Source organism: Dromaius novaehollandiae, chromosome W, assembly GCF_036370855.1.
Source record: "Dromaius novaehollandiae isolate bDroNov1 chromosome W, bDroNov1.hap1, whole genome shotgun sequence".
In the NCBI taxonomy this organism is placed as follows: domain Eukaryota; kingdom Metazoa; phylum Chordata; class Aves; order Casuariiformes; family Dromaiidae; genus Dromaius; species Dromaius novaehollandiae.
Genome location: NC_088130.1, coordinates 44,299,062 through 44,315,519, shown reverse-complemented (window position 1 = coordinate 44,315,519; position 16,458 = coordinate 44,299,062). Strand labels below are relative to the sequence as shown.

The window sequence follows — 16,458 nt, the reverse complement described above, 5'->3', positions numbered from 1 at the left end:
CCAGGACCCAGTGGGGGTGTCGGAGCAGGGCGGGCGCGCCATGATCGCCCGCGGGAGCTCGCCCAGCCTCCAGCACCTTGGGGACATCGGCAGGTCCCCTCGACAGCCCTCCGCAAATTCCTCCCACCCCTAAACCTCCTCTCACGGTTTCGCCTGCAAAGGTTTGTCCCCTGCTCTGGTGTCGGCACCCAAAACACCCCTCTCCCTGACCTTGCTGGGAACAAAGCCCCTTCCCCACAGCACCAGCAGCTTCGCTCTCCTGACCAGCACAGAGCAGCCAAGGGGAGGGCACAGCCCGTGGTGCCTCCTGCACCACGCCACAGCACTGTCCCCTTTCCCTTCTTGCCCCCCGGGGCTTCCCAGAGGGGGACAGGGAAGCACCAGCCCCGCGGCGTGCCCCGGGGGCAACTGCACCGCGCAGCCGAGGCTGCACGCATGGCTGCGCCAGCCACTGCCCTCGTACCCCAGTCCTGCCCTTGCCACTGCGACAGAGACAGACGGTTAGGGAGTAAAATGCTACAGGTAATGAAAAGCATTATGTTTTAGGGCAATTTCTTTCGTTACAAGAGTTCCTTTCAGGCTCTCTTACTTGCTGCACTGAATTGTATAACCCTCCCTTCCACTTTAATCGTAATCAAGTTTTAGAAATAGCTAATGTGTCATAGATGGCAGAAGTGCTTGAGGTGCCAGGCTAGATTTATCACTTCCCTCGAGGAGTGGACATACCACCAATAACCTGAAAGCTTTAATAATCCAGATGGAAAAAAAAAAAACAGGGATCAGAATCCAGGATCTCATCCCCACTGCCTTACAGAGCAGCACAGTTAGGATACTTCTGCACCTCAGGCCTTTATCGTACATCTTTGCAATTGCAAATCTACCACCTCTCATCCCAGAGCAGGCTAGCGATTTGTCCTCTGGGTAGCTGGAAAATTATGTATGCAGCTAACCCTCATTCTGCCAGAATAAATCTGTGCTCAGTTCCACAACTATAACTCACTTGTCACCATTCCTCGTTGCCACTAGAATAAAAACAAACCTGCAAGACTGTCTCCTGTGAGTTGGTAGAGCTGGTACAGGTACAGCTAGCAGGAGCCTCTGCTTCCAAGCCAAACGCTGCCCAGCATGTAGAGTCACTGGAAGCTATGCAAAATCCTTCCCAACACTTCAAACTTGAGAGCAGCTCCATTCATTCGCTTGAGAGGATTCATTCACGCTCCCTCCCCCAGCCTCAAAACCCAGAGCTACCAGGAGCTCTACTTTTGAAACCAATTTCAGTGTGTAGTCATCAAGAATAATGTTAGCATGCAGTAAAAATCATGGAATACGTTCAGTGTTCAAGGACATGTGCTGATACCACTGCAAACAGACAACCACTACCTCACCTCTTTATCTTGTGGCTAAAACAAGGCTAATTCTTAGCGCACACACTCTGGGCAAATATTTTGAGGATATCTTGGATCCATCATTTCTCTTAAAAAAACACCTACATCCTGGACTTGTTCTCTCATCTGCACAACCACTGTTATCTAAGAAGTTTCCTGTCCGCCACCTCATATGATTTTGTATGGCAAAATAAAATCCCTGACATGGAATATTCTTGTTCCAGTTTTATAGAAAACATTCCCTTGCACTTGCAGCTGAATGAGTTGCCCTAATTCAAATGTACAGGCCAGTTTCCAAGCTTGGTCAAAAAACAGAGACATCACTTAAATTTTCCAAAGAATGGCTTGGCTTAAAGACCTTTCCCCTGTCAGTGCTAAGCCTGGGATTGAAGAGAGTGACCAAGGGGAGAGGTGTCAGGTAAGTGCAGCAAGGGCTTAAGCAACTGCAAGAAGTGCAGGCAGCTGGAAAGTAAGCAAACAACAGGCACCAAGGGCTGTCTTCACAGCTCAGAGAGTGCTGGTACCCCAGCTCCTAGTATATACCCTTGAATTTCAGTGCAGGTGAATAGAAAGGAAACTTTAATGTATACATGAACCACTGAGCAACAGTGATCAAAAGCGCCATACAGTGCATGCAACGAGCCGCACAATCCATGTACTCAGCCAAATCTGTGGCAAGACTGAAAATGTGTCACTTTAAAAATCATCTTCCCAAGCTGTCAGCAACCTAGTCCCTCCCTGCCCTTAAGCTCACATGGCAGGAAAACCCGTGGGCTTTGCAATAGCTGTATCTTCTAACACTGAAATCACTTGGGCTATAGTAAGCAATATTACCAGCCAAAGCACTTTCTACATTACCCCAGACCTAAGACAGTAGGTGAAAACTATCACATTGCTCCTTCTCCCATCAGTGGATTGAGATATTTGCACCAGAAGTGATTTTTAAGGGAACCCAGTTCGATATGCCCCTCAGCAGCAGCCTTGCCTCATAACGTACTTGCCTACAGTAGCTGGAAGGCAAAGGCCAGGTGCACAGCCCCATCTACACAGGCAAAGGCCAGGTGCACAGCCACATCTACACATTCAGGGAGCACCTGCTCTTTCACACCCCAGGATTTTTCCAGTTCAGCCCCAGAGGTATAGCAGCGCGAGAGTTCTTTAGCAAATCGCAGCAGTCACTGGACCAGTTTTAGGATCTCCAATCCCAAAGCAGAAGCTAGGATGTCTGTAGGGATCAGGGATTTCTAGCCTTCTCAAAGCTATAGCAACATCTTCCTGCTCTAGGAGCATGTTTCTTGTCAACAGTCAACTCCATGTTTCCAGTGCAGTGAGATCCCACCAGCACATGCCTGTGGGCTCCTCACCAGCAGCAACGGTCTACACAAGGAAGTGCTATAAGAAAAGTCATCAACTACGTGACAGTTGCTGCCATGCTGCACGCAGCTGCAAGCTGCTGCTTCTCTTCCTCTGATCTCTGGAGAACCCCTCACATCTCCCCGCAGCATTTCTGCAAGGGCCTGAGCAAACATTTCTTCCAAAGATCAACAGCTCTCCAGGACACAGCTGCTGGGGAAGGAGGATCTCAGCATGTGAAAAGTACATTCCTGCATGGGAACTGCTGGAAAGCAAATTCCATCAGCCCAGGTAGCTTCCTCCTCCAGTCTAAAGTAAACAGCTGCATGAGCCTATTAAAAAGCATTTTTAATGCTGCACAGTGCTACAGCTGCAGCAGAAGCAGCACAATTACAGCATGACTGGGTACATGTCAGGCCATCTGCCCCAGCAGCGCGGCACGCAGTTAGCGCAGGGGGCACTGGCACACAGCATGCACTGGCGTACATGTGATGATCTATCCCATCACTAACACCACCTTACGTGCTCTCAGACAAAAGGAGCTACAGCCCAGCTCCCTGAGCTGAGTCCACTGAGCACAGAGAGACCTACCCAAAGGCTAAGGGAAACAATCCAGCCCCTCGAGCACAAAGCCAAGGAAAAAGCAGTGCCCTTCCACCCCACAGCTACTGTCGCAGATTCTGCCAGCAGGACCTCCCTGTGAACCCCACACAAGGTGCAAACCTCAGGTCCGCCGGCTATTTCGGTGCCTATAGTTGCAGTCCTTCTGTACAACTCTGCCTCAGACTGCTCCCGTGCCACTGCTGACCGAGTAGGTGTCCAAGTCCTGGTCTGCAATGAGCCAGGAGTCCCTGCAAGCTTCCCTGCTCCCGACATGCTGCAGGCCGCACCATGATGACTTAGCTCTCATTCACACCTTCATGAGATAAGGTAGCTCCAGGCAACCTCAGCTTAAACTCTGTATTAACTAGGACCCACACAGGGTGCACAGTGGAGCATCAGTTTGATCTGAGAGGCAGCTAATCTTATGGGTGGAGTACAAAGGCAAACTGGCTTTCCAGTTTTACCACCACAGAAATATGCAAGTTGCAGAGAGGAAAGTGGAGAAGTAAAAATGCCATGCACCTTCTCAGTGAAGCTGAACTTATAAACTACACCAATATGAGGATGTTGGAGCATTGTGGACCAACTTCCAAACTGATTGCTCTTCTATTAAAGAAATGCACAATTCATTTTATAAGAAAGTAATGCTTTAAACAAAAGTGGAAAGTTTGGGGAAAGAGGACTGACTCTGAAGTGACTGCACCGTTAGTTTTAGCGCATGCTATGGGACAAGTGCCATATGGTTTAGACTCCAAAAAACAGAAAGGTCACATCCTGCATTACTCAGCACCGTTATCTGACAACTATACACACTGAGCAATGACCCATAACATGTGCAAGTATTATTTCAACATCACAATTAACAGGTCATTGCATCCTGTACAGAAACAGGAGTTCTCTCATAGTAGCACAAAGATTTCTGTCCTTCAGATCTTAATAGTAAGACTTCTCATATGCAAATATTGCTATCCAAACAATTACTGCATTGATTGATATCGCTGATACTTGCATATGAAAACCCTAACATGTCTGCACAATTGCATAACTATCTGGAACAAAAAAAATGCTATTCAGCTCAATAGCTTGCAATCCATCTGCTAGATAAGTGTCTCAGAATGAAGACATGAAACTAGTATACTTGCTGATCAATACCTCTGCGTAGACTGAACTATTTCAGGGACAGGAGTATATCCTGGACAATAGGGCTAAGTAGGATTCTTCCAAGAATTTAACATCTCATGAAGCACTACAGTTTCAAAGTGTTGGCCTTTACATAGCTGATGCCGATCTCCTCCATTGGCTCTTTGTTAGGCTTAAGAAAGGTGGAAGGGGGAAAGGAGCCTCTCACAATCGGCAACATGCCATGGGCTGCCTATGAAGGATGCCCCTCTTTTTTTTGACAAGCCATACAAAGCAGGTTACCAGGAAGCCTCTTAACACTTTCTGCTCAGTCAGCTAGGTGTACCTCTGTATTACAATTTTATGCACTTACCTCTAAGCACAAAGCTTTAAATATTCTCTATAGCCTGAAGGAAGTTGACTTAAAATAGAGCATTTGAGTAGCACTAAATCACCACTGAGCTCCCAGGGCTGTAGCGCTCGCACTGCCCCACTTGCGGAGAAGAGGCAGCACACAAGCCAGTGGGATTTGCTCCTCGTGCTCCCAGAAACAGTGTCGCCTCCCAAGCAACCCTCAAGGGTCCCAGTCCTGAAACTGGAGCAACTTAAGCTTTCTATGGGTTTACAGTACCAGGAAACTGTTAGCTTATAACTGAACCAGTTAAGCACTTCAGGGCTTGACCTTTTAAGCATATTAACTGTATGTACATTTTTACACGGCAGCTTCCAGCTGTGATCCCACCAGTGACTAATATTGCCAATGGCAATTGCAAACCAATTTAATAAAACACAGCACAATGAAGGAGGCTGGATTCGAGACCTACAATGGATTATTTTATTTCCTATTGTAAAGAAACTGAGAAAACTGCATTTACATTTTCAGAATAAAAATCACTGTTCAAAAGAAATTCCCAAGATAGCTTTCCTTCAGTGCATCTCGTGTCTTAACTTCAGTGTTCCACACAAATTCTTGTCCCATGAGTAAAAAAACAAAAAGAAAAAAAGATGAATTAAAATGCCTACACTTTTAAATGTGAAATTGCAATAGATACCTTGTAAAATGAAGTGTGTTCAATTTGAGAGAGACAGACAAAGGTAGTAAAATGAGGCACCCTGTGGCTCAAATTCAAACTTACAATAAGAAGGAATAATTTCCAAGAAGCCAAGAGAAATAATCCCTGCTTAATTATGGATGATTATAACCCTAGTCAGCCACAACAGTTTTACTGTAAGCTTAATTTGTGTTATATGCCAAAACTTCAATCACGGTTAAAAAGCCATCAAATCTGTATTATCATTTACAGCAAGGTAATTACACATCTGTAAGAGACAAGCAACAAAAGCCAAATTCAAGGCAGCATCTGATGTTCTGGGTAGTACAAAGGTGATCTTTGTCAAGGAGGATTTTGTGGTAAATTTTGATCTATTACAATTAACCTCATCCAATGCTTCTAAAACTGCAAAGGTTATGATACTTTGTAGAATAAATAAGATATTGGGCTTGTGATACAGCTATTGCTCACGATCAACCTTAAACCTTTAGCATGTAACTGAAGGATTTCCCAAACCATACTGAAAATATGTTCCTGCTACTCACTGAGCTTCTGTTCTAAGCACCAATGCTTATATTGCTCGAAGGAAGAAAAACACGACTCCTGATTGCTTATTCTTAATTTTACTCTTCTCACACGGTTGAGGACACTGCAGACTATCCATTTTTCTCTACAATTTTTTAATATGCAATAAATATTCCTTAAAGGCAAAAGTAGTAAGCCAAACAGCATACATGAAATGAAAATGGAACCTGATTTATCATCAGCAGCTACCTGATATGTGGGGGCAAAGGGGCTAGTAATCTACTGCAGCAGAACAAAATGTTTTTCATTATTAAACATAACACCCTATTCAAACATCACTGATCTTTGCAGATATTACAAGCTTGCTCATTGTGCTTAAAAACAATTTCCTATGCTGTATACTTATAACAGATGCTGTACCTAGCACAGAAGGTACTATTTGCAGAAGCCACAGCTACCAGCAACAAAAGATTCCTCTTTCAGGTTAAACGCAAAAGTTTTTATATTAAAGCTGGGCTACAGGAAGTAAGTGTGCAAACAGTGGTTTAAAAAGCAGCTGAAAGTACACATTCTTCACCATTTTAATTAACTCTGGCATTTTGAAATGCAGAGCTACTATAAAACAATATTTTGATTACAAATACGCAGGACATATAGGTCCACATTGCCAGAAAAAAAGAAACACAGTCCTTGTCACAATTCTGAATACAAAGCCATGCTCTGCCCCCATCTTTTGTTGCTTAATGATTGTTTCAGCATTTATTCTTCTTTGGTGCAGGCACATTGTATTTGCACACCGCCACTTAGCTAAGACAGTATTTGCTGCTGTTTCAGCAAATGCTGACTGAATAGTTAAAAACTGGCCTTATTTTTACCTGTTTCAGTAGTGTCCTGAATTACTAGAAAACTCTTGGCACATCCAAGCTTGGGCAAGCTGCGCGCCCCAGGAGCCCTGCTGCACCAGCACGGGAGATGAGGTGGGGAAGCCCAGCTCAGACCACTCCCTTCATCAGCAGGAAAAGCTGATAAGTCAGCTTAAACCGACTGTGAAAACTACGCTCTCAGCACAACCAAAGCACAGCAGCTCGGTGTGCTGTCAGGGCAGCCCTGTACCCTGCACCAGACTCCCCGTGTCCACCCTGGTCTCGCTGGAGTGAGAGCCCCCGCTCCCTCCGGGGCTGCTACCTTCCTTTCCAGAAGCCCCGATTTTGTTCAAGCTGGCAAAAAGAAAACGCTGCAATCACTCAAGTACAGAACAGAGGCCACGGCAATGTATTTCACAACTAATCAAGTACTCTGAGAGGGTGATAACTGTGCACTGAGAAGAAATGGCATTTTCTCCCATGCGAAAGCGCATGGCTGTGCGCTTTTGGCTGCGGGTGGCTCTGGTGAATAAGCAGGTGCTAGGAGCTCCGCAGCTATGAGCTACAGACATCTCCCCTTGTCCACAGGTCTGTTGTGTGTGTTTGTCATTGGGTTTTCAGATTAGGAAGAGTCCTTCTCAGGGCAAAGTTGCATGATGCACCTGAATTACCCCAAAACCTCGCCAGAAAGGGGAGTCTGCCTCACCCTCTCTTCTCTTCCCCAGCAACTTTATTTGAAAGCACCCCGAGGGCCTGCACCAGCACCTCCTCCCTGCTCCTTATCCTGCAGTTCTGCTACCTTCCTTGCCTGGCTTCAGCCCTCATCAAATCCTGCAGAAAGCAGATTCAAACCGCTAACTGAGCAGTTCCCTCCTTTTTTTCTTTTTCATCTGACTTTGGTTTCCTGCCAGTTCACCAACTTGAATCAGTTCAGCACAGTCTACCCAGCACGAGGGCTGGCTTGTTAAGGCACAGGGGGAGGACATCCAGCAGCATCACACCGCACCGGCTCAGCCCATGACAGCTCTACCCTTCAGCAGGGCACGAAGGAAGTACAAGGTCCTTTACAGTGAAACTGCAGTGCTCACCCATGCCTCATGCAGTAGCAAGCATTTGTGATCAATACTGAGAGTGAAGTAGAAATTTAAGAGTTGATACACAGCGGTACTTCCAGGTACCTAGCAGACCCAGGAGTTACTGTTTGGGCTGTTTATTGCAAGTCACATTACCTGCTATCAGAGTTAAAAGGAGTGTTTCTTCTTCTAGAAAACCACTAATGACATGAATCCACATGAAAATAAATACAAGGAAGAAGAGGGGTCTACCCACAGCAGATGCTAATTCAAGTCTCTAATTATAAAAATAACTTCACATTTCCTTGCAAAGTGTCAAGGAACATTTCAGATGCAGAACTAGAGAACCAGACTTCAAAGTAATAAATGGCCCTTGGAAGGGTGGGAGAGGAGGGGAAAAAAATCAAGAAAATAAACTAACAGTGATAGAAGAGAAAAAGCTGAATTTGGGGACTAATCATGCTTCATATCTTGCCAGAAACCAGCAGGTTGGGCAGATGCAACAAACATAAGAGGAAGCTTGAGTGAAATTCAGAGCTTGTCTCAGAGCAAGGTGTCCTGAAATGACTGACCTGATCTAACTGCTCAGCAAGGCAAGGTGGTGTCTGCTCCCTCCCCAACTCGTCCATGCAGTTGCACCCTGTCCCCTTCCTCCTGCCAGCACCAATACTCCTCCGACCCATTGATCAGACTAATGAGCTCACTAAACCACTAGAAAACTAACTCGGCAAAAGAGCCACAAGTTTTATGCCAGTGCAGTTGGCTGGCTCAGCTGACCAAGGTCCCCCTCGTCCAAGGGCACGATGGAGGCAAACAGGAGCGTGCAGAGAGGACTGTCCTTTCTGGCGGTGGAAAGACACAGGCTGAGTGAAATATGTGAACAGGGAAATGGCTCTTCTGCAGAAAAAGGAAGAACAAGCAAAGGAAGCAGGGTTTACTGCTGTAGGTGGGACAGCATAACAAATAGGAAGTCAAAAGCAGACAGACCGACTTTTATAGCAACGCCCCTGTGACAAGATAACTAGTAGTTAGTGGCCCCACAGCTGCTAGAAGGGTAAATGAGGGTGCCCCGCAAAGATGGAGAGGAGAACATTTTGGACACAAAGCTCACAGTACACTGCTTTAGTATTAATTCCTGATTGAACTGCACTGGATTACTTCATTCTAAGGATCCTACAATGTGTTATCATATTGAAGCAGTTTGCTTTTCCATGATTTTACAGCTTGCATTACTAACTGGCACAGTTCCAAATTCCCTTTGTATTCAGAAATTTGTAGGAAAGTCATCCAGCTGAAAGCTGGAAATAGAAACAACGCCATCAACAAATACAGAGTGGAAGTGATATAGTTACCAGTGGAAGACCAGGGCAGTAAAGTGAGCCCAGTGGTCATTTTGGAAAAAAGGAGACTGGATGCTAAGTGTGAAATATGCTTTTATGCGATGATAATAGCACATTAAGCTACTCCAACAGCACAAGGGTATTCCATCTTGTTTCTCTGCTCAATAATTACAGAAATATTGCTGAATATGTGTTTTAAAAATAAAGTGTGAATAGTATAATACCTTTGCACAAGGGTAATAAAATCCCCGTGTCCTTGCAACCAGTGTTTCATCACTGGCTGTGGCTTCAAGAGATGAGCAGACTCAACCAATAGGTTAGATGAGCTAAAGGAAAGGCAGAGTCCTGGTTGTCTCTTATTGCCCTGCTTCCACTTACTCCATGCTACCACTGAAACACTGAGCCGATATGGTTCATTAACCCAGTGAAATCTCAGGTAATTTTCTATCTTGGCAACCTGATTCACTTCATAAGCACAAGCATCAGGAAGGGAGTAGGACCATGTGGTCAGCAGCAAGACTTTCTCCAGTTGGTCACATAAGCCTGACTCAGCTTCTCACAAAGCCACCGCCCTCGGTTTTAGTGCCCAGCCCTTGCTTTCATTTAAGATAGTCACCACAGTAACTGAGATCTTCATGATTATTTCTAAACTACCTCTTTGAATTAAAGATCTTTTCATACTTGGGATTTGTTTCTCTAATACTGAAGTGCTATAAAATGCCAACACTAAGTTAATTTGAGTAATTCAGGAAATCTTTCAGAAGTTACAATGCCCAAGAATACAGCTAGGCTGAAAAATCAGTATTTAAGGGCCAGGTATAAGTATGCTTTCATTTACTTACCTTTTTGCTTCTTCTAAGTGGCAGAGATACTCGTAAGCAATGTTCTGACGCCTCCTCTCATCCATTTCTTCTGCTGAAAGCCTTTCATCATCCACAATAGCTGCAAACAGAAACCCACACCAAGTTACAAATCAATCAGGGTTTATTCTTAAAGCAATTTTACTGAGAGCCTGAGCAAACTACTTCACAATAGAAATTAAAATAGTCATCCCTTCTCCTCAAAGAAGCCATTTTACAGCATGGTGCACCAGGACATTTAGATCATCGAGAAGGTACAGTTCACTGTACTGTGAATTCCACTTATTCAAACCAAGCACATACTGCTCTTTGTGCATCACCTGGTTTGGGGGCAAGAAGGAGCACAAGAAAACACATGATGCTAAGGCTGGGAGCTGCCAAGGTGTCAACCTACACATACTCTGAGGAGTTTGGGGACTTCCCAGTGCAAGCTCAAAGCGAGCAGTGGATGGAGCAACCCCTTGCCAAGCTGAGCCTCTGCAGTGGAGATGAAGACAACAGTGCCCTGCAAGCGTATCTTAAGGGCAACTTCGGAAACGGGTGCAGTTTCAACAACCTGTTAGACCGCAACAGACCAAGCTGCCTCCTGCTGATGCAGGCAATAAGGGCTGTAACTGAATGAACCAGCTGTGGTATTCACACCCCCGCTTACTGCGTCAGCCACATCACCCCCCATAGCAGCACTCAGTCTAGGAAGGATGACACTCTGCACATCCCCAGCTGGAGATGACCTACCAAAAGCTATCCTGTTAGTGGTCCCCTCTCTCCATAGGGAAGAGAGCTGCTCTGTGAGCAAATCCTAAATTCTTCCAGAAGTTCAAGTGTCACCAAACAAGCTGGAAGACCAAATAGTGGCACCAACTTCTAGCTGAGTTTCAGTCACAGCATGTGAGCTGTCTGGAGACTGCCTTCAGCATAAAGCAGTTGTCAAGTGAGACCGTGTGCTAGCTGCTGCCAAAAGAGGCAGTCCTGCCCTCCTCCATGTTTCCCAGCCACATGCTCCCACCACCTCTAATGTCAGAGCTGCTGAACCCACAGCTGCGTTAGTGAACCAGAAGGAGCAGACGTTACTGAAGAGCAGCACAGTTACAGAAGGACTTGTTTCTAGCAAGACCAGTCCCTGATCTGACTCGCTGCACATCTGCAGGTGCACTAGGGCAGCCGCGAGGGAGGGGACGGAAACAGAGCTGCGCCAGCCGCCTTCTGCAGCAGCCCGCAAGTAGCTTAGTTGAAAACACCAAGACAAATCCCTCAGTAAAATACATAGACACTCTCCTCTCCTCAAATGCACCTTTAACCACGATTTTTAAGTTAAGCTGCCACAGAGATCATGCATGCCATTAGCAAGTTTTCAGCCTTACCCTGACATGGCTGCCTCACCTAGCAGGTAAACCCCTTGCTGGAGCTGACAGGAGCGTGCCAGGTAAAGGGCGCTGCACTAAGGGAAGAAGCTGTGCTTTAGGAGAACACACACACGCTGAAGATTGTCACTAAATGAGAAAATGGAGTCACAGCAAATCAGTTTCACTTCATCATGCACTAATGATATTAAAATGCTTTCTTCTCCCAACGGAGACTGCCCATACAGCAGGTCCTTCCGCATCAGTGCGGCACAGTGCTGCCAAGCAGGAGCCCTCTGAACAGGCACTCACTGAAGACACAAAATAAAGCACACTATCTGTGCACATTTCGGACTGAAATTACCACACATCTGTTAGCATATTGTATAGCTACTTTAAACTCTGCAGTTGCAGTTTTAATCACCACAAGCACTGATATCTCTCATCTTCCTTTCCTTTTAAGATGGCTCTTCCTAATTACCCAGAAGTTGCATACACAGATAAAACACATCTTGCTCCGAGTCCCTTTTAAGTCTAGTACTCCAATAAGCATGACTCACTCTTTAAAATGAGCTCTCTAATACACTGTAATCAGGTCCTCAGCTGTTACGAACTGAAGCATTAGTTTGGAGACGAACATGAGATTCGGTTCCCAACACACTTTGCATCCCAAACCGGCTGTGGCAGCTGTGGCCGCTGCCCTCGCCCAGGCCATCGGCACAGGGGGACAAGCGCCGCTCCCACGCCGGCACCTCCTCTCCGCTGGGGAGAGGCGCTCGCTCCCCGGGACGAGGGTCACCGCCAGAAGTAGTGGTGATCTTACCACGCTGACATTCGGTATACTACTTAACCGCTTGTGGCACCAAGTTCTGGTGCCAATTTTCACACTGCGCGTCTCTCCCTGGACTGCGAGAGGGCCGCCGAGGCGAAGCCAGTGTGTGCCACCAGAGGAGCGCAGCCCATGGACCATCCTGGCATGTTATCGCCCCACCGGCTGCGAGGCAGCAGCCGATGCTGTTCCCATCCTCAGCCCCGCAGCAGAGCTTCCCTTGACAGCTACGCAGTCCTCATACCAACTCCCTCAGCCCATTAAACAGCCTATTACCTCTGCCTCTAAACACCCTCACCGCAGCCGTAATCAAAGCAGCAAGAGGCAGCTTATCTGAAAATGGGACCCAAAAAACCTCACAACCCTTTTGATAAGCATCAGTCTAGGAATTTACCTGCACAGCACTAATGCTTTACAATCTAGTCCTGGATCTACACTTCCATGGCCCCTCCCACCCTCTGCGAGGACACCCCAGACCGAGCAGCCCCAGCCACCCTCATATCCCTCATTAAATGTATTTGCAAAGATTGACTCAGAGGGTGGGTGAAGGCGCTGACAGGTATCGTGGTGTTATGACAGCTGTTCGGCTTAGGGAATCCTTAGGTAATGAGGGAAAAAAGTGAGAGCAGAGAATGAGAAACTGGTAGACTGAAGGAAGAGCAAAAGCAAAAAGCCAAAACCCCTTGTAGAGGCATGCTGCACCAGCAGCGCCCAGGCTGGAAACCAGCCCTCTTTCCTCCTGGTGCCAAAGCATCAGGTCCTGGGCTGAATATGCGAGCGTCACGGGGCAGAGCATGGGCAGCACCAGCCCCTGGAGTGCCTATGCTGGGAGGAGGCTCTTGCAATACCAGCTTCAGATAAGAGCGATTCAGCGCTTTTCCCCCTCCAGCACATATTGGCTTCAAAGCAACGGTGATATCACATCAAATAAGTGGTTATAGACTCTCTTAGAAACAGCAATGACAATCTGTTGTCTAGAGATGGCCCCAGGACTGAGCTGCAGAGAAACTTACTTGAAGACTTTCAAAATCCCTGGTCTGCTATGATGGTTTTTTGGCAAAGACCCCAGTCTGACTATGGAATCCAGCATAGTTTTCCGCAGTTTCAAACAAACATCCTTTGAGTGTGTCTACCTGTTCACTCACATGAAATTCAACACACAAACGAGCAGGGTTTAAAGACAGAAGGCTCAGTCTTTCGGCCTACAGGGCAAGTAACTAGTCAGAAGATTGAGGCGATTTAAGACAGAAAATAAATACATTTCTGCGCTATCAGTAACTTCTTGATTGTGCTCAACTCATGAAGGAAGATGCTGTGATCAAGGCCGTTACTGGGAGGGGTGAGCAGGGCTGGGCGTCACCAGGGGAGCTCCAGCCTGCTGGCAAGGCCAAGCAGGATCCCGATGGACTCAAATATTCCTGCTCAAAAGATCCAAATGCCAAAGGACAAGACACATGCACACCACACAAGAGTTATGCAGGAAAAAGCACATCTAAAATAACACTATTTCATCAGTATATCAATTCTCAGATTTTCAATGTGGAATTTAAAAAAAATGCCACAGATATTCTCACAGAATGAATGTTATAAATGTGTACAGATTAGTAACAAGAAATAAAAATGCCAGTGTAGCTAGGCTAAAAGCGCTCAATTTCAGCTCATTTTAGATGTTGCTACCCCATTAGCCAACAGTTAATACATATAAAACATCAGTGTTAAAAGTCACCAGGTTCCCTCATTATAGACATTCCTTCATGGAAAAACACTAAAGGAAGAGCATGTAGAAAACACTTCATGGAGTAGCAAGCAGCATTAGTTTAAAATATCACCCTTGATTTTGAACAACCTGAGCATAGATTTATTCTGGCATTTACTATGATACAATAACTAAGTTCTTCCTACATTTCATTCCTTCGATTGATTCAGCACAAAATAGTTACATTCTACCAGCAACTTCCTCATATTCTCTTTCCATTTATTGCAAATATTCAGTCTGCTTACAAAGCAGTACCTGTGAGTTGATACTTGAGCATCTTCCAGCAGCTGGCATATCACAGCTGCATCTCCCCTTCACCTTTCTCTGAAATATTTCCATTGCACATACCGGCACCACAAAAGCAGCAGAACGGACAAGGCACTAGCAAGGGCTGGTAGGCTTTGGGGGGTCGTTTTTTGATTGAAAAACTCATTCTCATAAACCTTGATCCAAGATAGTCCCTGTCAGATGGCACTCTCAGCCACACAAAAGCACTTAAACCTTCTGTACAAGAGTAAGTTTTCAGAAATAGGGCTGCCGCTTCTGAAGCTGCAGCACGATTACTGTTGCTAGTGATGAGATCAGGCACGCGAGGCAGCCGCTAGAGACATTATCTTAGCAACAATTAATGGTGTCTAGGAAGAGATTCGAAACATAAGATCTGCTCAGTTTACACAGGAATTAAGAACTCCACAAGTGCCAGCTATGTAAATGTTGCCCAAGTTCAGAGTTAACCCTCTTATCACAACCATGACAAGGATTTTGAAGGTCTCAAGGTCACAGAGATAATCCACATCAACACTGAGCTTACCAAATCTTTCACGCTAGTATGTTTTATACTTGAGATGACAGTAAATAAGAGGTCTTTTACAGATTTAACTTGCAATAGTATTCAAACATAATCCTATGGATCCATGGAGGTTTTTTTTTTTTTTTAATGAAGCTAAACTTGAAAATTCTATAAAACAGTCAAAAAGAATGCATGAAAAAGTAACATTTGTTTAAATTTTCCAATGCAAATTCACTGAACTATTTAAAAGACGTAATTCCGAGTTATTCAGGGATAACAATTCCCAAAACTGCCTGTTTTTGTTCTCTTAGAAAAAAATGAGGCTGGAAAAAATACTGTAAGACATACAGCAGCAGTTTAAGTCTCCTAGTAAATCATTTGCACTCAAGCATATGACCATTTGCAATAGTTCAAGAGCAGCACTGGGCTGCTTCCAGAGAGCAGACCCTTCAACAAGGCATGTGCCACAGACCCACCAGAAGACTTCTTATACCGAAAAAGTCAAAGAAAGGAAGAGAGCCATTCATTTACCCAGGCCAATTCCCCTCCATTACATGCCACTGTAGACTTTTACCTGAGGAAATTAAGATGTGAGCGAGGAAGCTAAGAGCTCTCCTGGAAGCACAGGGGTGAAGTTCAATACATAGGACCTAACAGAGGATGGGGGAGAACAAAATCCTCAAACAGCAACAGAGAAGAATAGGTTAAGTCAGGACTGGGAAAGAGGAAAGAAGCATGGGTGAATGCTGTAAAATGTTGGAGTAAAAAGCAACACAGCCAGTTTTTGACCAGAGTATCACTGAATTAAACATTATCTAAAATGACAGTTTTCACTCCCAGCCATACGCATCCCAAGTGCAAAGACCTTAAAGAGAAGATCCATACAGAAAAGCTGCCAAAAAGCCACACCATAGGCAAGGCAGGGGGAAGCGCTCAAGTCCACCAGCAATGAGAGTCCTACGCAGGCCACCCTTGCGCTGCCCTGCCTTGCCCCCGCCACGCTCCCCCCACATCCAAGGCGAAGAGTGCAATGGAGCCGTGCTGTAATAGGCTGAAGAACGGACACGAAATCGAGAGCTGAGCCTCTCTTGCACGCAGACTCCAGACCCGGGCCTGGCTGGCCGTAGCTGACCCTGGTGAAACCTAAGCTGAGCACCAGCAAAGTGACAGACGCCAGGCAGCATCCTATTTACGTCCGTCTGTGCCAAGAGGAAGAGCTGCGAACGTAAAGCATTTACCCTCACACCTCAGTGCTGTAGCTTAAAAAAGCCAATTATATTTTAGGTGGTCATGGTGACCCCAAAACCCTTAGGTCATATGAAGGCTTATAGCTATTTTATCTTTATGCGAACACGGCCAATAAATTCAGTGTTGCCCTTCTATTTCTAGTAAAATCTGGACTCTCATTGCCCAGGACCCTCGCGCCATCTGGGCTGCCTGCTGCCAGGGCAGGGGCGAGCACACAACCACCCCCAAACAGCACGAGCTGCCCGTAACCGGGGCAGAGCTGCGGCCGCGCGGGGCTGCTGAGCCGGCTCGCAGCCGCCTGAGCCAGCCACGCGGCAGCAGC

At 46.0% G+C, this 16,458-nt stretch overlaps 1 protein-coding gene across 7 annotated transcripts in view; it reads right to left on the bottom strand.

The window, feature by feature from the left end:
• The window catches only part of LOC135324402 (ras GTPase-activating-like protein IQGAP2), a 126,829-nt gene that overhangs the window by 96,409 nt on the left and 13,962 nt on the right, over positions 1 to 16,458 (bottom strand). For all 7 annotated transcript variants that reach the window (XM_064500562.1, XM_064500563.1, XM_064500567.1 and 4 more), the window contains exon 2: positions 10,156 to 10,255. In XM_064500562.1, coding sequence (XP_064356632.1) covers positions 10,156 to 10,255 — 100 coding nt within the window. The remainder of the gene's footprint in view (positions 1 to 10,155; positions 10,256 to 16,458) is intronic.